The sequence below is a fragment of the Dryas octopetala genome, chromosome 5 (assembly GCF_963921425.1).
Source record: "Dryas octopetala chromosome 5, drDryOcto1.1, whole genome shotgun sequence".
Lineage (NCBI taxonomy): Eukaryota > Viridiplantae > Streptophyta > Magnoliopsida > Rosales > Rosaceae > Dryas > Dryas octopetala.
In genome coordinates this window covers 17862758-17889534 of record NC_141370.1, presented here as the reverse complement: position 1 = coordinate 17889534, position 26777 = coordinate 17862758, and the positions used below count along the sequence as shown (strand labels likewise).

General features: G+C 36.3%; 6 protein-coding genes across 8 annotated transcripts; 1 reads left to right on the top strand and 5 right to left on the bottom strand.

Annotated features, from left to right (window-relative positions):
• Positions 1-716: 716 nt before the first annotated feature.
• Positions 717-3503, bottom strand: ACHT2 (atypical CYS HIS rich thioredoxin 2). The gene is made up of 4 exons (XM_086244240.1): positions 3123-3503; positions 2233-2412; positions 1493-1657; positions 717-1100 (listed from the first exon to the last, which is right to left on the bottom strand). The coding sequence occupies exons 1-4, from the start codon at positions 3321-3323 to the stop codon at positions 963-965; spliced, it is 684 nt and encodes a 227-aa protein (XP_086100366.1). The 5' UTR covers positions 3324-3503; the 3' UTR covers positions 717-962.
• Positions 3504-5988: 2485 nt separating this feature from the next.
• LOC147285179 (Alkaline-phosphatase-like family protein) lies at positions 5989-8074 on the bottom strand. Its single transcript, XM_086245871.1, has one exon. It carries the CDS (start codon positions 7885-7887, stop codon positions 6406-6408), a length of 1482 nt encoding a protein of 493 aa, XP_086101997.1. The 5' UTR covers positions 7888-8074; the 3' UTR covers positions 5989-6405.
• An 883-nt stretch (positions 8075-8957) lies between these two features.
• Positions 8958-12867, top strand: EER5 (proteasome family protein). The gene is made up of 13 exons (XM_086244255.1): positions 8958-9169; positions 9259-9395; positions 9484-9577; positions 9716-9805; positions 10035-10100; positions 10239-10328; positions 10463-10519; positions 10849-10910; positions 11413-11500; positions 11814-11890; positions 11978-12052; positions 12144-12249; positions 12373-12867. The coding sequence occupies exons 1-13, from the start codon at positions 9002-9004 to the stop codon at positions 12502-12504; spliced, it is 1242 nt and encodes a 413-aa protein (XP_086100381.1). The 5' UTR covers positions 8958-9001; the 3' UTR covers positions 12505-12867.
• Positions 12868-13415: 548 nt separating this feature from the next.
• Positions 13416-14026, bottom strand: LOC147285177 (uncharacterized). The gene is made up of 2 exons (XM_086245778.1): positions 13708-14026; positions 13416-13648 (listed from the first exon to the last, which is right to left on the bottom strand). Exons 1-2 carry the CDS (start codon positions 14024-14026, stop codon positions 13416-13418), a joined length of 552 nt encoding a protein of 183 aa, XP_086101904.1.
• Positions 14027-14509: 483 nt separating this feature from the next.
• On the bottom strand, positions 14510-18079 carry LOC147285176 (Transducin family protein / WD-40 repeat family protein). Its single transcript, XM_086244608.1, has 12 exons — positions 17911-18079; positions 17647-17810; positions 17257-17335; positions 16982-17164; positions 16782-16880; positions 16134-16299; positions 15910-16016; positions 15665-15804; positions 15496-15568; positions 15169-15284; positions 14968-15085; positions 14510-14891 (listed from the first exon to the last, which is right to left on the bottom strand). The coding sequence occupies exons 1-12, from the start codon at positions 17956-17958 to the stop codon at positions 14760-14762; spliced, it is 1425 nt and encodes a 474-aa protein (XP_086100734.1). The 5' UTR covers positions 17959-18079; the 3' UTR covers positions 14510-14759.
• A 918-nt stretch (positions 18080-18997) lies between these two features.
• LOC147285175 (uncharacterized) lies at positions 18998-23440 on the bottom strand. Of its 3 annotated transcripts, none has more exons than XM_086245079.1 (11): positions 22974-23430; positions 22812-22868; positions 22654-22705; positions 22495-22568; positions 22280-22410; positions 22043-22156; positions 21322-21642; positions 20523-21239; positions 20171-20290; positions 19681-19748; positions 18998-19359 (listed from the first exon to the last, which is right to left on the bottom strand). In XM_086245079.1, coding segments are annotated over exons 1-11 (1680 nt in total). In that variant the 5' UTR covers positions 22999-23430; the 3' UTR covers positions 18998-19358. The 3 variants fall into 3 exon arrangements, with proteins under 3 accessions (XP_086101205.1, XP_086101206.1, XP_086101207.1); XM_086245080.1 differs by having other exon boundaries at positions 21322-21632; positions 22036-22156; positions 22974-23422; XM_086245081.1 differs by lacking the exons at positions 18998-19359; positions 19681-19748 and adding an exon at positions 19807-19972 and having other exon boundaries at positions 22974-23440.
• Between the last annotated feature and the right edge of the window lie 3337 nt (positions 23441-26777).

Here is a 26777-nt window from a genome sequence, read left to right as displayed (position 1 = left end):
TATATTATCTTGAAAATTTGCTAATACATGTAATCTCAACTTCACATTTAGTTGTGACTATACGACACTCACAACTTCAAATTTAGTTGTGACTGAACGACAGTCACATCTAAGTTGTGAGACAGTCACAGTTAAGTTGTGACTTAATTGAATTTTTTTTAGAGAAATTATACTACAATATAGTATAAATAGATGTCAAAACAATACTTTTACTCAAAATAATATATAATATAGTGGTGTGAGTTGTCTTTTTCAATTTAACAAGACAGTCACAGTTAAATTGTGACTGGATTGATTTTTTTTTTTTAATACAATATAGTATAAATTAATGTAATATTTGTGATGTAATATTATTTTTATTTTTTTATTGTAGTGACATGTAATGTAATATATGTAAATTCTAATACCTTTTACTTTATTAATTTGTTTGACTTTTCAACTAGTACCTAATCTAAAAAGCTATTTAATTTTGGTACCTAAACTAAAAAGTTATTGAAATTTAATAGTTAAAATCAATAGACCTTTAAAATAATTTTACCTATTCCCCCTCAACTCTTTCTTTTCTTCTCTCCCATCTCTTTACTTAAAACTTCCAAATAAAAACAATAGGGTTAGATAAATTTTGCATTCATGACATGACTAAATTTGCTGGCCTGTGTAGAACTTAATAATGATGGGCATACTTCAACCTGGTTGTCCACTTGTGCTAAACTTGATGAAAGGAAGAATCACTCATATATATATATTAAAAACCTGGAAGTTCTTGTCCCCTGAATTTTCAGGTACATACATAACAAGAATGACAAAGAATGTGGTAGAATAGCAACTTATGCTTTGGATTCTTTTACATGGGAAGAAGCAAATATACAGAATCCAAGTAGAAAGCTGAAGCTGACTATGCAGGGTTGATAATACGGACCAACCAACGCTCTTAAATACAATTTTCTTGAGTTGAACAAGTTCTAAGCTGAAGTGGATTCCGAGGGTTTGTCCTTCGGAACCTTGGAAGGTTCTAGTATAAGATCTCCAACTCCCTTTGGAGGGCCAATGCTGCAACGAGCTGTGTTGTGTAATTGAATGGCATCCTTTAATTTCTGGAACTGCAGAAGAAGATTATGAAAACAATCAGATGTCTTTTAAATAAATTGGATGAGAAGATTTCCTAAAAGCAATACTAACATAGTAAAACTGCACCATCCACATTATATGAGTTTTGTTATACTGTCTAGAATATAATGAAAGATGACAGATCCAACAACAATATGGCATTCAAGTTTGGCAGATCAACATAATCCTAGAGTCGGAGTTTTAATCCAATGATGGTTCCCATTTCTACAAACTAGGTACTTCTAGGGTATAATCTGTTCTCTAAGAAGGAAAAATAAAAGAGAGACTGTAATAACCTAAAATTGAACATTCAGTAAACCTAACAAACCTCTGGATGGAAGGAAGCTCTTTTAACATAATTGACAAAGTGAAGTTCAATAACTACCTTAGCAAGTGAACATGAAAAGGATTCAAGCTGTCCATCAGCTCCACGATAAAAGTGGAAATAGGGAAGAACCTTCACATTCATACTCTTGCACATTGGCTTGTTCTCATCAAAATTCACTTTAAGGAATAAAATATCAGGGTGATCTTCAGCTGTTCGGCAGAGCTGCCACATGCATTACAGAACAATATCAGGAAACATAAGACCTCAATTATATAAAAGTTCATCTGAAACAGTTTGATAAATTTAAATGAATCTAAGTTTTGATTGAAGTGCAGTAGTTTCCAGGAAACTTTCACAAAACAAACTTGATCATTGAAGGCTTCTTATGTTAGCCATCAATACTCTCCATATATTAGTTACAATGGATTGTGTTCAGTAAAAACCTTTGACAGTAAATAATACCTCAGAAAACAGAAGGCAGTTGAATATCCCAAAAACAAGTCATGCCACTGCTTTCATGGGTACATTTGACATCTGGAATCAAACCATTTTCATGAACTTCGAGTCTTATAGTTCACGTTAGCAAGCAAAAACCAGGAAAGACTTCAATAACACCAGTCCTACATACACATATATGTATGCATATCTATGTAAATATATTTATATGAATTTTTTTTTTATCACCTTGCTCACTGCTTGTTTAAAGGTCATGCAATTTATGAGTTATTTCTCAAGAGCTATATGAAAGTTTGTCAACTAACTAAAAGAACCAATCAATCCTTTATTTTCTTTTATACCTTAGGGAATAATGCACGGCAAGAAGCACACCAAGTCCCATAGAATTCTACAATAACTAATCTATCTCCAGCACGACTTAAAGCGCTCAAAAATTCTTGAGTAGAATGAATGTCAACCATATTTGGAACACTTTTTTCCCACCATTTTGGCTGGTCCCTTTCAGCAACAGCCGCCTGTACCTGCATGCAGTAAAGCGTACAGCAAAATACAATAATTATCACTAGTCATCACCATTGTCCAAAACTTGGGGAAAACTAACAAAATTCATTTCCAAAAGATTTTCTTTCTGTGCAACTTGTCATCCCAAGCTGGACTTATCTAAATCATAAAACACACAGTTATGCAGGCATTTCTCTGCCTGAAGTACAGAAAAACTAAAAGACTGAAAACGTGTGATGTTCCTCTGGGGTTTTGTTTTTTAATACGAACCAACCTTCGAAATCAAATTATTCTCATACAATCCCTGAATACAGTAGATGTTGAGGCCATTAAATAGATACAAAATCACTCTCTCAGATTTCTCAATTCTATGATCATGGTAATCAAACAAAGGGTCAGAATATTACACGAAGCCATCAAAATCAAATACAATGTAAAATCTAGACCTCTCTCTCTCGAACAAGGAATGTTAATCCAAATTTCAACACAAATAAAAAAACAACGCTCCCAAAGCAATTCAAGAAACAACTTTGACAAATGGGTTTCGCTTAGAAGCCTATAATGTGCAGAAAGCTTGGAAATTGGAACTCAATTCGCAAACAAATCCCCAAAAGGGAATAACATATGGCCTAATCATAACATCTTAACAAAAGGGTCCTCGTGAATTCAAACAAATATCAAGGAGATCAGAAGATAATGACAAAAACGGCAATTTATGGTTACAATTTACCTTGAAATGTGCCAACTGCTTTCTGGGTCTGAAAGCAAACCGAGCAACGGAAGAATACGAAAGAGGATAAACCCTCTTGTACGGGTTCGGGTTCGCGGTTAGGCCTGGCTGGAGAGAATTGAAAGAGGAGGTGAAGGAGGTGATGAGCAAAGACGAAGAGGAACGAAGTGAATGGAATGGTAATCGAATAACATCAGCCATTTAATTAAGACCACAGAAGAAGAAGAAGATAGATGATATAAACAGAGGCGTTGAAAAATTGAGAAAGGTTGAATTGCATGAGGGTCAAAAGGAGAGAAGAGAAGAAGGGGCCATGGCTGTGGTATCTGCCGGGTGGGCTCGTGTCGTGTGTGTGAACCAGATCGTACCAGGAGAACGAGGTTCTTTTTGTAGTTGGGTTTGGTTTGGTTCTACTTTTTTTATCTTACCTTCGAAAATTCGATTTGGGTTTGGTTTTTACATGTACGGTCCTGTTTGGATTCCCCTTCCTCTTTTTTTATGGATAGGGGATTCCGCCCCTTAATGGGATTTAACGTGTTAATTTAGTTGATGTATATTTTATGAATTTGAATAAAGATTAACTATAGAGTTTTTTTTTATAAAGTCATAGTTAAAAAATAAAGCTGATAATTCAGCTCATGCATTACAATAAAGTCACAGTTTTTTTTTGACAACTTTGACACACATCTATTAGAGATTTCTCTGTAAGATACAAATTTACTGGACACATCAAACCAAGCAGCAAGAGATTCCAATTCCAACCCCAGAATCATGCAGCAATTCACTTCAAATTAATTAATTCTGGTTGTGGTTTTCTTTGTCCCAATTGATCCAAATAGGATAATTTTGATTGTGGGGGCTGAAACATATAATTGTTTAATTCTCACTAATGTTCTTGATTATCAGGTGGTGTGGGACAACACATAAATGTTTAATTATCGCCAAATAATTTCCATAATGTCAAAATTTTTACTCATTTCATTATTAAAGAAGATCGTATGAAATTATTTAGTTATGTACATATACATATATTAAACCTTCACATCATTAGTAAGAATGGTATGACACTCCATCTAAAATATATTCATATCAATTTTGTGAATTCATATAGATATTTCCAAGCCTTTGGAACCAATCAGTATAGAATTCAATTCATGGTATCTTTCATGGAATTCATATATATGCACTTTGGATGAACAAAATTGATATTTTTAAATAAAATTAGTATCATCACTGTAATTTGGATGAACAAAATGCTGTTGTAAAACATTTAAATCAACCCAAAACTGACATTTTTCTTTTCTAGAAAAATCTCATAAAACAAGGATAAAGATAACATACCAAATAAGTGTAATGAAAAATTATTGTATGTAATCGTGACATTGTGTGACATATGATGTGGTGTTCCTAATTCACTTAAATTATAACACCTATACATTCATTAGTATTTAAAATCCCAAACCCAAACAAGACCTTTATAAATTGTACACAATTCTAATAGATTGGTAACAACACATTATAACATTTTCGTAATGCAACAATATCAAAATTAAATTTATTTTCTGCTAAATTAAAATTGAAATGATTGAGCCAAATATTTTTATATCTCACCTCAATTCCCTACCTCTTTTAAATACTATTAATTTATTCTACAATTTTTTTTTTTTGTTATATTGGAGGGAATCGAACCCTTGACCTAACATAATTCTAACCTTAATTATCACATCCACTTTCACCACTTGGGCTAACCCTAAGGGCTTTCTATGCTACAAATTTTTGTTACAAGAAATCAAATAAAAAAACTTTAGACTTAGTAAACTTTGTTCCCACTTAGATCTTTGAGCTTAAATTGGTGAAAAGGCTATAAATAAGTTGTGGGTTGAGTGGATTTTTGTTGTTTATGAAACCAGTAGTGCTACATATACCACATTTTTATACCATAATTTCATACCACCTTATGTGGCAACTTACATGGCATTCATACATTGGATACTAAAAAATAAAAATAAAAATAAAAACCCAAAAAGGAAAAGAAAAACTTTGTCCAATAAAGTAATGACACGTCAGACGGTATAAAAATGTGGTATAAGAATGTGGCTAAGTATAGCATTATTATTTTCCTAATGAATAATGCTATATATACCATATTTTTATACCACATTTTTGTACCATCTTACGTGTCATTATTTTACTGGACAAAGTTTTTCTTTTTTTTTTTGGATTTTGGTTTTTATTTTTTAGTATCCAATGTATGAATGCCATGTAAATTGCCACATAAGGTGGTATGAAATTGTGGTATAAAAATGTGGGATGTCTAGCACTACTGTTTCCTAATTTATGGGGCAGATGAATTTTTCTAGGAGGGATTAATCGTTAGCTCCCGTAATGATCCTCTTCAACATTTCTTGGTTTTTCATTGTACCTCCCTATTTCATCAGGCAATTAAACCAACAGTTCTTATTGGATCATCTGGTGTTGGACGAACACTTCAATGAGGATTATTTAAACACAGATATTAACCGTATAAAGAATCAAAGATGAACCTCTAACAAACAATTCATAAACCAATAAAGCAACTAAAGTTTTAACTTTTAACATGCAACCAACTTTTTGAATGATCCATCAAACATAGACATTTTGCATTACCCTTGCTAGACATGCATATCCGAAAAAGCTTATGAATCAAACAGAAGCTCAACAGGCAATATAACTAACATCTCTAAACCATATCTAATATCTATATCCAAGTCCATCTAAGGTTAAGGCTGGACTTAAAAGATGCAATTTAAGCCCATGAGCTTGACACATAAATGCTAACCATGGAGGTTGAAAGAGGGATTGCTTTAATCATGAATTGGGTTGCACATTTCATATATGTTTTTATGCAATACAGAAAATATATCCATTCCAACATGACACAAGAATTTAAGTTTGTGGACAATACAATCATTCTACCAGATGTTGTCCCTTTACAAAATTACACCTCTGCATTGTAGAAGTTGATCCCGGTCTTACATGTGCAGCTCCTATTAAATGAAGGAGATAGATGGAACAACACCATTGCTAAAGAAACTAACCATGTTTCAACGAGTGAGCTCGTGTGATCATGAAATGACTGATAGTCTTACCTTTTATGCAAAAGCCTTATAATCTTTATGTTCATGATCTATCCTTGCAACTTGCAAGCACATAATCATATGGTTTCATAATAGCCAAATCTGGCCAACCACTGCTCAAACTTCAAGAAGCTGACTCCACCTGGGATACGCTGGGGAGATAGACACTAAGCACTGGGCAAAAGAACGGACTGGGGAAACGATAGAGATCCATTGTTAGGAGCACCTTGAATATTAAGAATTGTAGTGACCAAGTTGTATATGTGAACATTTTCAAAACTAGGAACCTTGCGTCCTCTTGCAAACTGAGGACCATGGCCAACGAATATGGTCCTCATGGAAAACACGGCATTGTCATAACCATGTGCTCCTCCGCATTCTCTCTGCTTTGTGCTCTTTTGTTCTACCTTAAACCCCTCTTCAACCAACCCTATTATCGGAGGAATTCGGTCACTCGCTGCATAATGGAGCCGACTAGGAAGCTCCTCCTTAAGATACATTCTCAAATTCTTCCCGTTCTGAACCTTCCCCGATTTCAATCCTTCATTCATCTTAGCAACAACATCCGAAGGATCAACTCCTGAAGGCGGACGAATTGCAAGCAATGGTGTATGAGACTGGACCCAATTCTCAGGAATTTCAATCCAAGAAGCCAAATCATTTAAGAAAATTAGCTTTTTATCACATGTACCAACCATCCCATGATCACCAACCATAATTATAGTAACATCCTCAAAGACCCCTCTTTTCTCTAAACCTTCAATTAACCTCCCAATCATCTTATCAATTCTAGCAACAGCTTCAGTAATCTCAGGATCATCAGGCCCAACCTGATGACCCTGATGATCAGGATCCTCAAAATACAGGGTCATAAACGCAGGAATTTCACTACTAGGCAAATCAAAGTACTCCAAAACAGTATCAACTCGATCCTCGAAAGGAACAGAACCATTATACTGCTGACAAAACTTTTCAGGGCAAGTCCAAGAACCTTTATTTACCTCAGAACCAGGCCAGAAATACGTGGCAGCCTTCTTGCCATGATTGACCACAGTCTCCCACAAGGGCTCACCAAGCCACCACTTAGCTTCGTGGCTTCCCATTGTGAAGACCTCCCCAGTGTACGGATCCACAAAGTGGTTGTTGACTATTCCATGATAAGCCGGATAAAGCCCTGTGACAATTGAGTAATGATTTGGAAAAGTAAGAGTTGGGAACACAGGAATCAAACCCGTTTCGGCCTCGGTCCCATTGGCGATAAGCCTGCCGATATTCGGCGTCGGGGTCTTGAATTGGTACCCGAATCGAAACCCATCTGAGGAAACTAACAGAACCACTGGATGGTCAAGTTTTGTTAGATTACGAGCCTTGGATTCGACTGAAGAGGAAGAGGAGGTGTGCGTGGCGGCCTTTGACGGGTTCGAGAAGAAGAGGAAAGCGAAAGCAACAGCAGCAGAGAGAGCTATGCAGGTGATGAGCAGCAGGGAGATGAAGATGATGGTGGTAGTGGGTTTGTTTGGACGGCCTGCCGTTGAAGGCGAAGAGCTTGAGTCTGTGTTGAAAGAGAGCAGAGCCGCAGCTGGGCTTGATGGGTCTTCATCTCGGGTCGGGATCGGAGCGGGTTTCATGGGCAACGGATCCGAACCCATGTTGCTCTACTGGTTTCTCTTCAATGGGTTCAGAGAATTGAAGATTTTGAGATATGGGTTTTCTTGGTGAGCAAAGACAAGAGAGAAAGAGAAGGTTTTGAGTGAGATTCAAGGGTTAAAGGTTTGGTCTTGGTGTGGCAGCAGACAATGTTTGGTGGAAGTTAGCTTTCAAACTTTGGAGGACGACTTGTTAATGGCTATGAGCCTATGAGTGGTCTTGCTTTGAGTTGGAACTTGGAAGGAAGGTATGTACGACAACGAGTTGAGTTGGTGTTGGATTTGGACGCATCACGTGTGTCGCACTCGGATATTCCGAGTCTACGTGAAACGACCTGCCGTTTCCATTTTTCTTATAATTAAGGTAAAATTAAGGTGTATTCAATTAGAATTTTAATGAGAAATTTAGAAAACTAACCTATTTTAATTGTCATTATTCATTAAATATTTGTAACTTTGTTTTTTTTTTAATTTTGAGAAATTTGACCTTCAAATAGCGCTCAAGATCCTATCGAAAAGTGCTCGAACCCCCTCAAGTAGTACTCGAACTTTATTGAATAGTGCTCGAGCAAGATTCGAGTACTACTCAAAAGTTAAATTTCTAAAAATTTTAAAAAGAGGTTAAAAATCTTTATTTAACTTCAATTTAAATTAATTTTTTAAATTTCTCAATTTTAATGAACTTTTGTGTGTCAAAATATACAATATATACTCACGTGCCCTCCACCCATAAAATTAGAAGAAAATGTAGCTGACTTGACGGTTATTTAACTTCAATTAGATTACTTTTTCAAATTTTTCAATTTTAATGAACTTTTGTGTGTCAAAATATACTCACGTGCCCCCCACGTGGATAAAATTATCAGAAAATGTAGCTGACTTGACGGTCAGGACTAACGTAAAATAAAGCAAAAAGAGGTGGATTACAGAATTCATGAAACAAATTTAAGGAGTAATGTGAAAATTGGAGAAAGTTGAGGGACTCGTAGTACAATTAACTCCAATAATTAATTGCTGGTGGACGAACACGACGTCGTTATAGTCCTTAAAGGGGTGTCTGCTGAGTGCTGAGTGCTGCAGCTTCAGAGCGTCTGAGCAGAGAGACAGAGAGAAGACCATGGCGTATTTGAGCATGGGAGAGGCGCACAGAAGAATCAACGACTACCTGAACCGCTTCTCCGACGCCGTTTCGTCGCAGGACGGAGCTTCCCTCAAGCAACTCCTCTCTCTCTCCTCCAATAACCCCTCTCTCCTCGCCCTCGCTGATGCCCTCAACGTCTTCCAGGTCCTGCATTCACATCAATATCTATGTATATATGTGTATTTGTTTCAATGAGGATTAGGGTTTTATTGGGTGTTGTTATTGTGTGACAGGACGCAAATAGATTGATTAAACAGTCCGATAACTACTCTCAGTTTGCTGAAATTCTGGTTCATCTGTTCCGTGCTTTTCAAAGTTACCGCGTTGGGAGCTTGGTTGATTCATACCAAGCCTTTGAGAAATCTGCCAAGTATTCATCTTTGAGAATGCTTTTGATTGACTTTTGAGTATGTAATTTTGTCGTTGGTATTTGACTATTGGTGATGGTGGATATGCAGTGCTTTTATTCAGGAATTTAGGAACTGGGACACGGCCTGGGCTTTGCAAGCATTGTATGTGGTAGTTTATGAAATTAGAGTTCTAGCTGAGAGGGTAAGACCCAAAATTTCTCTTTTTTCTTTTTTAAGTAAAAATGGTTAATATGTGGTTTCTTATTATTGTTGTTGATATTGGGTGTGGATATGTTGGGAATAGGAATTAAGTGAGACTGTTATGGGTGTGTTTTTGTAGGCTGATAAGGAATTGGCTTCAAATGGAAGGTCCCCAGAGAAGTTGAAGGGAGCTGGTTCTTTCCTTATGAAAGTGTTTGGGGTTCTTGCTGTAATGTTTCTTACTTATTTATATTCTATTGCTTTTGCTTCTCTTATTAAAACTTGGGTTTGTATTTTGTGCTATTTGAATGCAAAGTCCCATTGTTTTACTCATCCTTTTATAACAATTACATTTCCTTTCTCTTGGTTTTTTGTGAACAATTCTTAAATTAAAAATTAATGTCATAGTTTAACTTTATGAATTGTGCTAATGCTTTAATATGTGTGTCCATTTATAGGGAAAAGGCCCAAAACGAGTTGGAGCATTATACGTGACTTGCCAGTTGTTTAAAGTTTACTTCAAGGTAATATTTTATGCATACTTAGTTCATCAGTACTTTGAAAATATACCTGAATTAGCTATCAGGGTCTCTTATGAATGCTGGAGAAAGCACAAGTAGCATGAGCTGCACAATGATGGTTCATCTTTTACTACTTTGCAGCTTGGTACAGTTCACCTTTGCCGTAGTGTGATAAGGAGTATTGAAACTGCTCGTATATTTGATTTCGAGGAATTCCCTAAGAGAGACAAGGTCATAATTGGTTTTTGTTGCACAGGAGATGCAATTTTCTTTCCTTTTCTTTTCTTCTCCCCCTACCCTTTCAAATTGGTTATCAATTTACAACTATTTAATGTTTATTCTTACTGTGGTGCTATGATGTGCAGGTTGCCTACATGTATTATACAGGCCGTCTAGAAGTTTTCAATGAAAATTTTCCTGCTGTAAGTAACCTAATTTCCATTATGTTAATGATACACTTCTTTTCTTTACTTATTTAAGTTGTGTTTTACGGTTTGGTTCAAGGATCACCCTCTTGAATGCTTGAATTTAGAGACAATGGATGGGCACTCCCATCCTATGCCTTATGGTCAGTTTACTGACTATTCGATTCACTATCAGCAGGATTTCGCATCTATTTATAGATTTGATTTCATTGGATGTGTCATCTTCAAATTTACCTAAATTCCGCTTATTTCTATGCTTGCAAAAACTCTAGTTCTGGATTTTTATCAGGTCTATTACTCAGTAAATCTACTTCTGTTACTTGCAGGCTGATCATAAATTGTCGTATGCCTTGAGACATTGCAACCCTCAGAGTGAAGCAAATATAAGGTTTGGTTCAGGTGTGCTTGCTGCATATATTTTGCATCTGCATAATAGACTCTAAGGGGGTATCTTTATAAGAAAAAAAATGTTGTGCTGATATATTCTTACGGCATGAATCCTCTTTTATTTGAATGATGTTGATGCTAGCATTTGATTTTGATAATTGACCAATCTGCTCCTGAATATTAATTTCTGGCCTTTGGAAGTTTAATGATCAATGGGAAAGCAAATGCATGATCATTCTACTTCTATTATGTTGAAATGATGATGTATCTTGAATCTTAAATTGGCTAACATATTGCGAAAGTTCAGTTTGTTTATGTCTACTTTTTAAGTTGTAGTATAATCAGAATATACTAAAATATCCTTGTAATTCTCTGTGGTTTTACATTTACATGCTTACATTGTAAAACAGCTTGCCATAAGAAGTCATTCATAAAGAAGTCAAGCTTGAGATTTACTAGATTTTGTATGTGTTTCTATTTTCTCATTCATGTTTTTTCTTTAGGATGATATTGAAATATTTGATACCTGTGAAGCTTTCAATAGGCATCTTACCGAACGATTGGCTTCTGGAAAAGTATAACTTGGTTGAGGTATGGCATTCCCTTTGACTTTGTTATTTACTTTACCTAAAAGAGAACTTATTTAATGCTTGGTGTTGGGAAATGTGATATTCTGTGTCGCTTACTTTTGCATGCTACATATAATCTATTTACGGAGATCTCAAACTTACATGTGCTGGTTACCATTTTTGACTTATAGGATCAACATCTCAGTGGTGTCACAGGCATTTTAGTACCTAAAACCTTACCTTATTTCAGCCCCCTCCCTACAATAAAATAGGGAAAAAGAACTTGAAAACTTTTGTGATTAAAACCTAGTAAACAACGTTTTTTTCTTTCACAGTATAGCAATGTTGTGCAAGCTCTAAAAAGAGGTGATCTCCGACTTCTTCGGCACGCTCTTCAGGAGCATGAAGACCGGTATGTTTGGCTTTCATTTTGAAAATCTGGAGATTGGTAAACATAATTTTCTAGAAGATGGGAACTGAGTCCTTTGAATTATATCAGGTTCTTGAGATCAGGTGTATATCTTGTCCTTGAGAAGCTTGAACTCCAAGTCTACCAAAGATTGCTGAAGAAAATGTAAGTTTCCATGCCATATTATAAATTTTCCACCTGATAGTAGAAGTTCTTTGAAGATTTAATTCATGATTACTATATGTGCATCATGCAGTTACATTATCCAAAAGCTAAAGGACCCAAGCAAAGCTCACCAGCTGAAGTTGGAAGTAATTGTCAAAGCATTGAAATGGCTTGAGATGGACATGGATGTTGATGAGGTACTTGTTTTTTTTTTTTTCTCTCTCTCTCTCTCTCTCTCTCTCTCTCTCTCTCTCTCTCTCTCTCTCAAACCAGTTGCCGTTCCTGAGAGGCTGTTAATGAAAATCTGGTGCAATTTGTAGGTGGAGTGCATAGTGGCCATATTGATATACAAAAATCTTGTTAAGGGGTACTTTGCACACAAGAGCAAAGTTGTGGTTTTAAGCAAGCAAGATCCTTTCCCCAAATTAAATGGAAAGCCCATCAATTCATAGAGCAAATTAACAAGTAGTTGTGATGAAAAATATGCTATGCAGATGTGATGAGCTAGGCAGTTCCTCTTCATTGGAAACCATTTCTATTAGTCACATGAATGGTTGCTTGCTGCATTATACCTGTTAAATGTTGTCATAGGGAAATCCATATTTGGGTCACATATGAGGCAGTTTTAATGACAAAAGCTATACAACTCTCTCTCTCTCTCTTTTTTTACAGCCCTTATAATTTTATTTAAGGCAATTATGTTTTTTACAGCTTACAGCCATTGAAAATTTGTCTGTCGGTCAATGCAGTACAAGCAATGCTGTCCAAATGCACTTATTCAATGAGGAATACAATAACACTTTCGAGATTCACAATCTGCTTTCTCCCAAGAAACTTGTAAATATTCCTTCTCTTGGACTTGCTTGGAGAAATGCATGTAAATAAAGAGAACAAGAATAAGAAGGAAACCAAGAAAAAGATGGCCTTTGGTCTTATCCCTAGTATAGCTCAAGTCCCTAGTGCCTGCCACACACATGCACACATAAACCAATGAAAAAGTGCAAGTATAAAATTACAAGTCCCAGCAGCATACATATAAAATCCAAATAAAAGTTTAGTTTAATTCTCGGTTCTGCAGGTGCATATGCATATCGTTAGTGTAGCCTTGGAACTGGTGTCGGCCACCATGGGAGCTCAAATGGAAAGATCCCTCGGCTGTAACAACTGACACCTTGAAATGGAGTGGTTGCGGTCTCCTCCATATTCATATTTATTGATTCCTCCAGCTCCCGCAGGTCCAATATTTATTCATTTATTGATCAATGGATTTGCCAAAGCCATTTGGTCCAGGAGAACCTTGTGTGTATACAACCATTGATGAATAGGTTTGCCAAACTCATCAAATATTTCCACTCCAAAACACTTATTTGGTAACTCCCCTGGGTTGCATAAAGTCCAATTGGCACATCCGCAGATATCCTGATCGGCTCACACTTAGGTTGGTGTCTGTTTTATAAATTCCATGAGGATCAGGCATACCAATGAAACCACAATAATATTTACCATCAAAACTTTCCTGGTATGGATTGAACCCAATCACAAAGCCGTCATGTTCTGAACCAATCCAATACAACACACCTTGGTAAGCAACGCCAGCTTCCCAAGCCAAATCATAAAAACGAAAGCCTCTGGATATTCATCGTAAGGAATAATTATTCGCACAACCCTGTATCTATACTCATCATTAAGCTGGATGGTACTACTACTTTTTACTTTCCCATCATCATCAACATCTTTTTCCTTATAGTAGGGATCACAGATGAATCCCACTACCACTCTTACGTCCTTGTGGCATTGAGGGGTTGGGGGAAGAGCAACCCATTCTTTGCTGTATGGATTGCAGATGTAGTAATCACGTTGTTCCACAGCACAAACTAAGTCATTATAGGTTCCAACCATAATTGGTGGATCATCTACTTGAAAACGAGGGAGGCAATCCAGAGAGAAGTTGTTGCATGGAAGCTCAGACGGCATGGAAAATATTTCGCTCCTTAAGGAAAAAAAGGATGATCAGAGATGAGAATGTTGATGAATTTTGATGTTGGTGGTGATGTTTTGATTGGTATATTATTCTAGTACTGCACCTTCTTTTGGTAGCAATACCACCAGTCGTCATGGCAGACAGCAGAAGATAGATATAGATATATAGGAATACGACAGAAGAAGTAAGCAGAGAAATTAAGACCCACCCATGCAGATTGATTGCAGAGAGAATATTATGGCAGTACCGTCTTGTGTGGGTGGGTTATCTAAAGGAATCACCTCATAGAAATCCTAATTCCTAATACAACAAAGTCACGTTATCATAAACCAGATTGAAATACGAAACTAGGCTAGAATCGTTTCAATATTTTTTATTTTATTTTACCGCAGGACGCTCTTCCCCCTTTTCGCTACTGTGAACTAAATAAGGATAAAAGCACATCGGATACCTTGAAAATTGAAATAGATGCATATGGCCCTTTCGGATAATTAACTCAGTGGACAATTATATTAAAAAGAACATCGACAGCAACTCCAGGTAATGCAAAAGCATTAGGCAAAACTTGTAGAGGTTACTCCATACACAACCAAACCCCCAAACATGGGGTAAGGAAAGAAGTTCAAAAAAATAAAGAGAAACCATGTCACTTCACATATGTAGTTGCTTCAGCACATAACCATTCATGCCATCCCATGCGCCAAGCATATTGATAAACTTCAACTTTCAAGCACCATCAGAGGGAAGGGTAGTCTGTATGTTTGAAGGCATAAGAATATTATAACCATCTGAAGCAGTTGATACAAGCATGCCAGGGATCTGAGCATGCCAATGAACTTCTTTTAAGTCCTTCTGTCCCTGTTACAAAAAATAACCATGAGTTAGATGACTGAACAAGTGAGGCTTCTTGGAGTAAAACATTCTGACAAGGTACCTGATGAACAAATAGAAGTTGTGGAGGTAAATCTTTTGGAGCATTCACTTCCTCTTTTGTCTTAGCTTTGAATTCTGCCTCCTCTTCCTCATCATTCTCTAAAGAAAGGTCCCATATTCTGGTAATGAAAGCCAAATGACAATATTATGAGTTCAAACATAAAGAGCATAAAAGTACATCCACTCTATGAATATTACTTACGTTAGCTGATTGTCAGATGATGACACTGCCAAAGTGGAAGCTTCGTGTGGACTCCACTCGATGGATGTGATAGGGTGTTTATGGTATTCAAAATGTGCCACCACAGAATCCCCTTCCTATGTGCAGATAGAGAAAAAAACATCAATGAACCTGTGTCTAAAAAAACATCAAGGAACCTCGGTCCAAAAAAAAAAATCAATGAACCTCTGTCTAAGTAATATATCAATGAACCCAATTTTAACACTCATGGTAAATGAACACGGGAGAAATCTCAGATACATGAAAATATGTTTTCACCATTTCAGCAATGCAAGACAAGGATTTTACCTTAAGCAATCTAAGATCACGAATGGAAAAGGTACCATCATCACTTCCGGATGCCAACATACAACTAGCCAGCCTAATCAAAAGCAAAGAAGTACCGAGGTCATCATATCATATGAGGCACAAATGTACCAAAACAAATGAATAAAAAAACAAAATAAAATTTAAACACCTATTCCAAGAAATGACATTCACATCTGCATTATGCGCCTTAAAAGAAGTTGCTGGTGACTTCCCTAAACGGGTATCCCATATTGCTATAGTCCCATCCACAGAACAAGAGGCAAATACATCCGCTTCTGTGGGGCTCCACTGCACAGATAAGAGTTACAAAAATGTTACTCAGAATAGATTGTAAGAAAGACTCCATATGCTTAAAAACATATGTAACTATAGCTTCCCATCTTAGCTACACACTTGCAAATCTTCTACGCTTGAAGTATGTCCAATATATGGAGTAGTATCAACATTCCATGTTGCACCAGATGTAGGCTCCCACAAATGTATATGATTTTTGCAGTCCCCTTTAAAAATCAAGAACATCAATGAATCATCAGTTTCAATCAAGAAAGCAACATACCGTTAAATACCCTCGAATAGAAAAAAGAAAAAAGGAAATTTAAAAAAGTTTATAATAGTACCAGATAGAAGCCTTCCAGGTACAAGAGGACTCCAGTCCAAAGCATACCCTTCATCTTTATGCCCAAACTTAACCAATGGAGCCTGGTTAAAAACTGAAGAAGCTCCCTGGCTAACTTCCGTTTCTGATTCCGCTAAAGCATTTAAATGAGAACTGAAGTCCCAAACCTGCAAGAGTAGCAGGACTAAGTCACATTTAAAGTATAATGTAAAAGGTCATTGAAGTGTGAGTTTAATATAAAAATTTAAAAAATAAATAAAAAATTAGAAATTTGAGTTTCACGTTTAGTGATATCTTTATAATCTACACCATATCTGGAACTTGTATTTTATGAATTTGCCTTTTGTTGGATACCTTTTACAGTCACTGAAAAATATCTAGCATTTATTTTCCTTGTTTTGAGTCTGCTTGCTCAGTTATCAATTTCATTCTCTATAAGAAATGTTTTATGAATCAAGTGTTTTCACAACCAAGTAAATGCACAAGGCAAGTACATGCAATGGTCGGTTGGATGCTATAAACATGACAAGCCAATGTGTATCCCACACCCTCAACATGTGTAATCTATTTTATGCTCAATAAATATAATATATATCCTTTCAATTGTAATTTATGAACTCATCCAGGATATAAGGGAAAAAAGTCTGACCTGCACATGACCAGTATCAGCCCAAGATGCACATATATGGGGATTTTGTGTCATGGCACGTATCCGATTAACACATCCTTCATGAGCTACCTTGCGCAACTGTACATGAGAACAAGAAAAATGCAAATAGATGATATCAAAATTAAGCAAGATAAAGGTGAGAATTAAATCGGCAAGTGTGGGATGTAACAAAATATTGCCTGCAAAATTGGTGCGCCAGATCCACTGAGCTCCTCATCATCACTATCTTCGTCACTATCACTATCCTCACTACCCATATTAGAGTCCTCATCTGCAGGTTTGTTAGGCACTGGTTCGTTTTTTTTCCCAGAAATATTAGATACTTTAAATATTCCTAGAGAGTTCCAAGCAGCTTTCTCAGCCTGCAGAACAAGATGTTTTCACCATCAAGAATGAAAGGGTGAAGGAAAAAGTCGTAGATAAGCATTCTAAATTATGAATGGATAAAGCTCACCTGAGTCCCAGCAACGAAATACACTGTATGAGGGAACTCTGTCCGAACCAACCCCAATGTATCTCGTACAATATCAAAGCTGCCAAAAGCAATTCAATTTTAACGATGAACTCATTCATTCGTAAATGAAATACAAAACATTAGCAGCAAATCAAGTAAGCTCTGAACAAGAATTCAATGTTATGAGTAAGATGAGAGCTGTCAAAGATAAGAAAACTAATAACAGCCAAGAGTAAAGCACAATACGTTTAAGCTTAGATCAACTTAGTTATTCTAAATTAAACTAATCAGGCTCCAATAATGAAAACCCAAAATTCAAAATTTCAACTTTATGCCTATCCTGCAATTTCTAGGCAAACAAAAAGTATAAGAAAGAAATTTCAGACCAACCTTAAACAAGGCCAACCAATATGGAAGGCGTGGAGAGAATTGTAAGCAGACGGGTCACACTGGAGCTCTTCGCCTTCCTCCAACTTGTCCACACCTGGTTGCCATACCTTCGCCGGCATCGACGGTATCGAAGACGAAGTAGACCCATCTCCTTTCTTTGAGCCCTGAACAAGCATCCAATTCAATTCAATTGATGAAAGATAAACCCCTAATTGACTAAACAAATTAACCAATTAATGATAAAGGGAGTGGATTGGAGCTGACCTTGTTCTTTCTTTTGGCTTTCTTAGGGTTCTTGATGCTTCGAACCATTTTTGCTCTTCGGGTTTCCCAGAAACAGAGGCTGACGAAGCAGGCAAGCAATACGAGGGTTTTTGGTGGGGCTAGGGTTTTAGGCTTTTGGCGCTCCCATTTAGTAAAAAACACAGAAGAAATTTTTGGTTTTTGGTTTTCAATTTGATTTTAGTAAAAAACACAGAAGAAATTTTTTAATACGGTAAGAAATAAGAATCTACCAAAAAAAAAAAACAAAATACGGTAAGAAAAATTAGATAATAGTAATAGTGAGAAGGAGAGATAGAGTGACAAGAAAAAAAATATAGAGGAATCCCTTCTAGAGCCCCCACCACATACTTTGCCTATTTATAAGTTTTTATTTAATTATCAATTATAATGCGGCATGATCCTATAAAGAATTTTTTAAATACATTTTATCTAAGAAATCCTTTGATGGAAGCTTTTTTAAGGTATATATATTATATTAAATTTTTAGTAAATTAGCCTAAAGTTCATTTTATAACTTTTAATGATAAATAAACTTATTTAAAAAATTAGAACGATGAATAAATCGTTTTTATAAAAATAAAGTTTACATTATGTTCTGTTTGGTATGTTTTGTGCCGTGTTGGGCCTGTAGTACCGCCTTCCATGCCTTTCACGCGTCTGCCTGTAGTACAAATAGCTGCTATTTTTCCAACTGATCGAGAAGCCTCAACTTGATGAAACTCCTTATTTATTAAAATGCCACCAAAATTTAGAGACGACACTTTTCAAATTTTCGGCCCTAATAACAAATGCTTTAACCTTTGTATGAGACTGAACAATTTTGGCCGAGATGGGAAACTCACAATTTTGGTATCAATCTTTTGTTGCATGCGTCAAGTCACTTGGTTTTAGATTTTTATTTAGTTATCTTTTCAATATAAATTAACATGATGTTGTGCAAAAAAAAAAAAAAACATGATGTTGTATTGTTGTGCATGCTTTACACGAGTAGTATTAAAGGTGAGACATGATGTTTTATTCTATTTTGGTCAGTAAGGCAACAGTTAAATATCAGCTTAACACAAAATGAAAAGTTGAAAACAATTCCATAAATCCATATCACCTAAAAAAAATTATTGAAGAATTTGGCAGTAGACAAAGCTATGTGCACAATCTGCTCGTCCATTATTAATTCATACAATGGGAAAGAATTTGGAACTTTGTTACTGTGCAACAAATGTGGAATCAGATCCTCTGCTTATATGTTCTCGATTAACAGTCCACACTGAATTATCTCTTCAGTATAACTATAAAGGCTATAACTTAAAGTTAAACCTGAGGTAGGTTTGACCATACGTATAAATTATATCAACATAGGAAATATAAGTAGAGGATCTAACAAGTTCAACAAATGGTGATAACCAAAGAGCACCCACCAGCTTATTTCATCTGCAATAACATAAAGAGACCATTCAAATCAGCATACACAGGCGCGCGCACAATGTATACAAACATGTAAGTGGAAAAATAGGATTAGTTTTCCTGCTAAAACTAGTAACTTGTACTTTGTCCTTGTAGGATAGTCTGGAGAAAGGAAAAGTTTGACAGAACTTAACCATGAGTTTTATAAGCTAAGATTTAGACTTGCTAAATTTAGGAAATTATTCACAGTGCAAGTTTGCGTTCATACAATTGCAGGGCAATTAAGGAATATAAATTCTCATTTGCTGATCTGTTTCTACTTTTTTTTTTCTTAAATAACATGCTTACCAGTTTTTTCGTTGTCTGGTAAGGAGAACAAGTGTTCCAAAGCCAACCATAATTGCAACTTTTATTGCCTGACAAGAGAAATGGGAGGAAAAAGAAAGAAATAAGATATCAGCACTTTGTTCCTAACAGTTTGCACTCTATTTTCTTTGAATCTCTTAGTTTCTTTTTTGGCATACAAAAGTATTGAACTTCAACTCTACCGTTTTCCCACCCTACCCCAATCCCACTTGGGTTAGATTAGTCTGAACTCTTTACATCAGAAGTCTTAAGGCTCTGCCATTACACTGTCAACCTATAAATACATTATATCATATTGGACATGAGCTCATTGATCAACCCAGGTTTAAGTAGTGCAATTAAGTATTAAGAAATTATTCTTTTTTTTTTCCTCAGTAATATTAAGAAATAAGAACCAAGTATCACTTCATTAAAGAATTCTATAAGCTATTAACGAAATGATCTTTATGGTATTTAGGAGAGAAAATATAACCTGTCCAACTGGCCCCGTAGAAGTTTCAGCATTCTCTGAATTCTCAACCTTTAGTTTTCTTGGTCTTTGATTCTTCTCATTACTATTCACCTCCACACCAGTACCAATATCCACATTATGCTAAAAATAATGATGTAAACATAATGATTAGTAGCTGTTAGAAAAGCAGTAGCACCACATCATGTTAAATTTGAAGAAATTTAAAACATCATTCTCATGTCAATTATATCCTTTTCCTTCACCATGAAGATTATCAGATTGTTTTAATTCAGATCTAGTTGAATCCAATATATCAAATCAAAGTGGTTCAACAATGTAATATGTAACCAGGTCAGCTGGAAAATTCAGATACCTCTTCTACGTTTTCTGGTAGAGAAAAATTCATCCTTCCTTGATGGATATTTGGCTTCATACTGCAACCTCCCAGTAAATTCATCACCTTTTTACCACTAGTTGTTATACAAATGTGTATTGCTTCATCTGGGAATATCCAGGCACCAGAGCTCTCAAAGAGATTGTGCCTATCTTCACCTTTTGCTACTGATATACATGCATGGGCTGAAGCTCCTTGAATGTCGATGTTTTGAGAACTTTTGGAAGACTTCTCTAGTCGACTCTCCTCTATAACAGGATTGCCACCAGAATCTCGCTTTGCTTGGAGCATATCACAAGGTTGGTGGTTATGCTTACCAAGTGATCTTCTCTCTGAAACTTCAACTGTTTCAGATGTTGATGTATTAATGAAATCTTTGAGAGAGTTATCATCCTTTATGTCGACTTCTTGGTGTAATAGTTTGAATTCATTCTTTATCCTAGTGCCATTTGATGGTTTTGTCCCATCTAAAGCTCCAGGTAAATTGATTTGCTCACCCCTACTTTCACCACATATTGGGTCAAGTTGCAAGTCCCCTGAAGGGAAAGAATTCACTACCCCTTTTGATATTAACTGTGCAGTTTCTGTATTCACTTTCTTATCTTCTTTTAAGTGCAGGTTTTTCAGAGGAGCTCCTGTTTTGAATTTATCTGATTGAACTATTGTTGGTGGTGGTTTGATGTGAGACTTCATATCCTGTACATTATGCATCATAATTAACAGGTTCTCCATCTGAAATAATGTAGATGACTCTTCTAAAGCAGCATGCCAGACATACCTCAGCTAAACCACTTTCAAAGGCACTTATCATTTTCTTTACGTTGCTAGGAGTTTTCTTCGGCGGGCTCTGCTTCTCAAGGTTATGAGGTATATATTTGTGAAGATTAGGAAGATTTGTTACACCAACACCTGATTGTGAGCTTGTTAATAGTCTTTCAGATTCATCAGCACAAATGGCTCCAGAAGGAACATTAGCAGGAAGTGATTGAGCCTCGATCTTCTCAACTAATTTCCTGTGACTTAAGTTAGCCAGAGTGAAATCATCCCTTTGCTGCATAGTAATGCCTGATGAAGTCTCCTCATTTCTATCTGCATCACTCTAAAACAGGTTAAATGATCGTTAAAAGAACTCATGAACAGTAACCTTTCAAATTTCTTCACACCTAAACAGCAAAAAGATCACTCTTCAAATTGAATAAATTTCATTTCTGATCATGATGAGTTCCAATTACCATCTCAGACCAAATTAATCATTTAGACAAACTTGACTCACTACCTTTTCAATGCTAATGGCTTCAATTTAAGGAAGGCTTTCTCATGAATCTTGAGAAGATGGATCCCTCAAACATCAAGACAAGGTCATTCATGAAAGGTAAATCTAATACTAGATTAGCACATTGATAATCAAGGACTTGTCTCATTAATTGTTCCTCCGAAATTACATGTAAGCCTGAAGTTTCTATATTTTCTTGCTAGGTGATCAAGATCGAACCTGAGACCTCATTGTGAAGGCACAAATCTGTTGCAGCATTTATCCTAGCACTAGGAGTTTGCACACAACTGGGAAGGCTATTGGTAAACCCCCCATGTTTCTTTTTCAGTGCAGATTCTCTCTGCAAGCAAATTCAGAAGATATACTAAAGGTCAGTAACAACAAAAATAAGAACTTTGAGTACAAACTACAATTGGTTATCAAAAAACAAAAACAACATCACAATACACAAAATTAAGAGTACCATCACATGAATTCGGTTGCGCTCTTCTTCATTGAGTACAAACTGCAATTTCATATGCACGTACCCACCTCCTTTGAGGGGAAAGAAGTCGTCCCAAAGACCCTTCCCAACTATGGACTTGGTCTCAATACCTGTCCCGGACATGATTATATATACCCATCTGCCTCAGTTTTCAAATTGATAAATTAGTTTGTTTAGGAATTTATTTGACAAACCTGCGTGTGATATTTCATTCCCCTCAGCATCTTGAAGAAGAACAACCAAGTTGTCACGAAGGGTCGTCAATGGGCTGTACATAAACACAAACAGGATTAGATACCAAGCAAAGAGCAATAGCATTTGGGATTAAAATGAGTGCTGTGATTCTTAATTACAATGAGAAGTCTCCCTTGTCCCAAGCTTGGTACTCTCTTTTCCCCATAGAAACTGCATGCGTATACAGTGAGAGCGCTTTGTTAAATTGTTGAACATGTAGATAGACATAACTCAGAGAAGGAACCCAAGTTAAGAGGAGAAATAATTGCATGCTTACCCTTTATGGATATTGAGGAAGAAGGTGATGAAGATGGAAGGTCCATGAATTCAAGAACTAAAGGGAATTCAATAATAATACGAAAAAGTTAATAAATCATAACATAACTGCCATGCCCATGTTTGCATTATAAGTTGAAAACATATATGTAACTGTTAGTACCTGAAACTAGGATGGTTCCAGGCATTGTAGGCAAAAACTGTAATGGAAGTTGACCGTATAATTAAGACCAGGGCCAGTGTGCAGGGTTCTTTCTTTTCAGCTTTGAAAATTTGGATGAATGGTTCAAGCCTTCAAGAGGGCAGATGGGATTGGATGGAAAGTGTGGACATCGTTAGGAGTACTATAGTTGTGGGGTCGGTGTTCTTATTAACCACATCAAAGTCTTAAATTCTCAAACCACTGAAAGGAAAAGATGACAAAATCTTTATTTCAGTCTGACTCTTGCTGTTTGCCTAACTTTTGTCCTAACGTTGGCAACAATGGGCCGGGTTCCCAAACCATGCTCAATGACCTTCATTAGCATATGATCTGTCAGATGAATTATTCTTCATTTGAGTAATAACTGAAAGAATTTTAGTAATAGAGAAGGGAAAAAAAATGAATGAATTTTGCCATCCCTAAACATACATCACAATCACACCATTGACATGTTGATCTCATGAAAAGAGTCATAATCTATTTATTAATTTCTGTACGCTTTCCCTAGTTTGGCATAAGCATAAGCAAAAATTGGCATGCTAATTTGTTGCAAATATGTTACTTAAGTCAAAATTAATAAGAATACAAAGCCACTGAAAATCAACCTACTTCAAAATTCATCTCCCAAGATAAGATGGCCCAAGTGCTATGAATGATCTATCCTTTGTAACCAAATTTCTCTGTATAAGATTCTGTCAGTAAAGATGAGCACCAATTAAAAGCTTGGTATAGGTTTTGTATGGATAAACTGTTTAAGAATGGTCTTTTCTTCATCATTTCGTTTCTTTCTCTTCAGGATCCTTGATTTTGACTTTCTTTTCCCTTCCAACATCCGTTTGAAATGTTCATGTTGTGGAGCTTGAGGGATAGGCTGCTGCACCTTCACATGTCCCATGTCTTAGAAACTGTAGTAGTTGTTGTGGGAGCAGAGGGATCCGTGGGAGCAGAGGGATCCATGGGAGCAGAGGGTTCCGTGGGAGCAGAGGGCACTTCAACTACAGCTTTGTGTTTCTTACTGCCTGTTTCCGCAGTTTTCCTATTCAACATGCCAATATCTCTCTGCCTGGCCCCAACAAACATGTAAGCTGCGAGAGGTCAGATGCAAGTCAGTAAAATCCTTTGTCTTCCTATCAATGAAGTTTGATTCATAATATTGATTTGAAACCATCACAATTCCATAAGGAATGAAACTGAGGTTAACTTTTGAATTTGACTACGATCATTTTTAACATACTGTAAAAATTCATACCTAATAAACTCATACATCAATCATGGTGAATAGATCCTCATCAACACAAACTTATTAACTAAATGTTACTGGGGGTAAGAGATAAACAATTAAGGAAAAAGGCGATGAATTCATCAAAAGCACCTTCAAGATCCAGAGTTCAACCACGACTCCTCAGTTTAATGAAATTATCAATGTGTGGGTGAACAGGCAATAAATATGCATGCCAGCTGACAATTAACCAGTTCACAGTCTCATGTCATCAAGGTAAAAGGGATGGAAAGTGGATTTTGTCCATATGGCAGTAAATCCTATAAGGGTGGGGAGGGGACTAATCCTTCCTGTGGGAAGATAAACCGGGTAGCCAGTCATATAACTCATTCACACAGAGACACTCAGAGACACTCAAATACAAACTATAGAAGATATATTTCATACCAAGATCAGTCATCTTCACAACAATAACAATAGCAACGTCTTGTTTTATGCAATGGATGTATAGCCCATATTGATTATACCGTCCCAAGAAAACTGCTTAACAACCCCAACCTCCTTGCCCCATCCTCCTTTTAGCAGATAGGGCAAAAACTAAGAAGATTAGATTAAGAGAGAAAACCCCAAAGGAACAAACAGATGACAAGAAGATTTCTGTCAGATCACAAGACAGTGAAGTAAGCCTTGTTGCTTGGCCCTTGAAATATGAAACAACTTTTTCTATAGACGACAAATAATTCACATGTCAATAATCTTCCAATTTATGGCAATGAAACCCAGCATTACTGGTATAAGACAACACTATTGAGCACGTCGAAACTACATCTATCGCCAGACACAGTAATAGTTCATCACATATAAGAGCAATCTTTCAGAATTATTCCATCAACATTCCCTAAGTAAGTTTTCAAATTGAATGCTTCTCCTTATGTATAAGTTTTGTGGTTTCTGCTTTGTTATTAGGCGTAAAAGTGCCAGAGCCCCATTCTAAATAACACCTGCCACTCTTGCATTGGGTACAGCAACAGTTAAATATCAGCTTAACACAATATCAAAGGCTTCATTGAGTCAATAAATCAAACACATTGTACGCGAAAATGAAAACACACGTTCCAGATCACCAATATTTTCGGGTCGAACCATATATCACTTAAAAATGAAGGTTCTGCTTAGACAAACAAAACCCATTACCCAAAATTGCTCAAACCCCATAAACCATAAAATTCATAATCTAATGCAAGAAACACACAGAATGTAAAGCCGAAAAGAGCGGGAAGCTGACCTCCGAGAGCAAGATTGGAGATCATGAGGACTCGCCAAATGAATTTGAAGCGCTTGATAGGCAATTCCTTTGGCGGTAATGGTGGTGGTGGTTCCGCCATTTTTGCTTTGTGTTCGAGTTTTATTTTTTTGGGATTAGCGCTCTCTCTGATTGGGCTTTTATTTTTTTGTTGGGTGCGTGTTTGACTTTTTTGCAGAGCCTAGCTAGGGCTCACCAAATAGCCCAAGGCCCGAAGCCCACCCGAAGCCCGCCCAGCCCATTGGGCCCGAAGCCCGATGTGGCCCGACATTTGGGCCGGGCCGGCCCGGCCCGAAAATTTTTTGGGTTGGGCTTGGGCCATCCCCTTGAAGCCCACGGCCCGCCCAAAGCCCGGCCCGCTTAGGCCCGCTCAAAGCCCGCCCAAAGCCCGGTCCAAAGCCCGGCCCGAAGCCCAAAGCCCAAAGCCCAAAGCCCGAAGCCCAAAGCCCAAAGCCCGTTTAATATCTTCAATAAAAAAAATATAGGATTTTGGCTATGTTCTAAATCGAACTTGAGACCTCATAGAACAAATTTCAACTCTCAACCAACTGAGCTAACTAGTTTATTTGTCTAATTGGTGAATCATAACATATTTAATAGGTTTTTCGTTTGTTTATTCTAATAAATTATTAATATGTTTATTAAGTTATTATATAATTCTATAATGTTAGTAAATACTAAATAGTAATAGTGTAAACTATACTATGTAAGTATGTAATACCATAAATAATAAACTTTTAAAATTATATACAACATTACAAATTTACAACTATAATAAAACATAAATGTATATGTGCATATACAATTTTTATAATACAACTATAATTGAAGTTATTAAACCATGATGGCATGATTGTTCATTACTTTAACAATTTGAACCGTTCATTTTATATGTTGATAGTCAAATATCATCCTTACAAAAAATCGGTCGAATCGGAATTCATTTACTCGTTCGATTATCATTAAAAAAACCATGATCGTTAATTAATTCGACCATCATTACGTCATTTTTACATCTTTGATTGAGCTAATTTTTTGCAAGCAATCTCTTTGAGTGGGGAACTAAAACTTGAACGGTTCGGATCGTTGAAAACACGATCGATATATGAGCTTCTACATATAAATACACTTGAAGAGTTGAAGAGTATAATTCTAATAACTTTATCGTTGAAACCTTATTGTTTTCATAATTGTGAAGACCACAATGTGATTTCAACAATCTGAACCGTTCATTTTCTATATT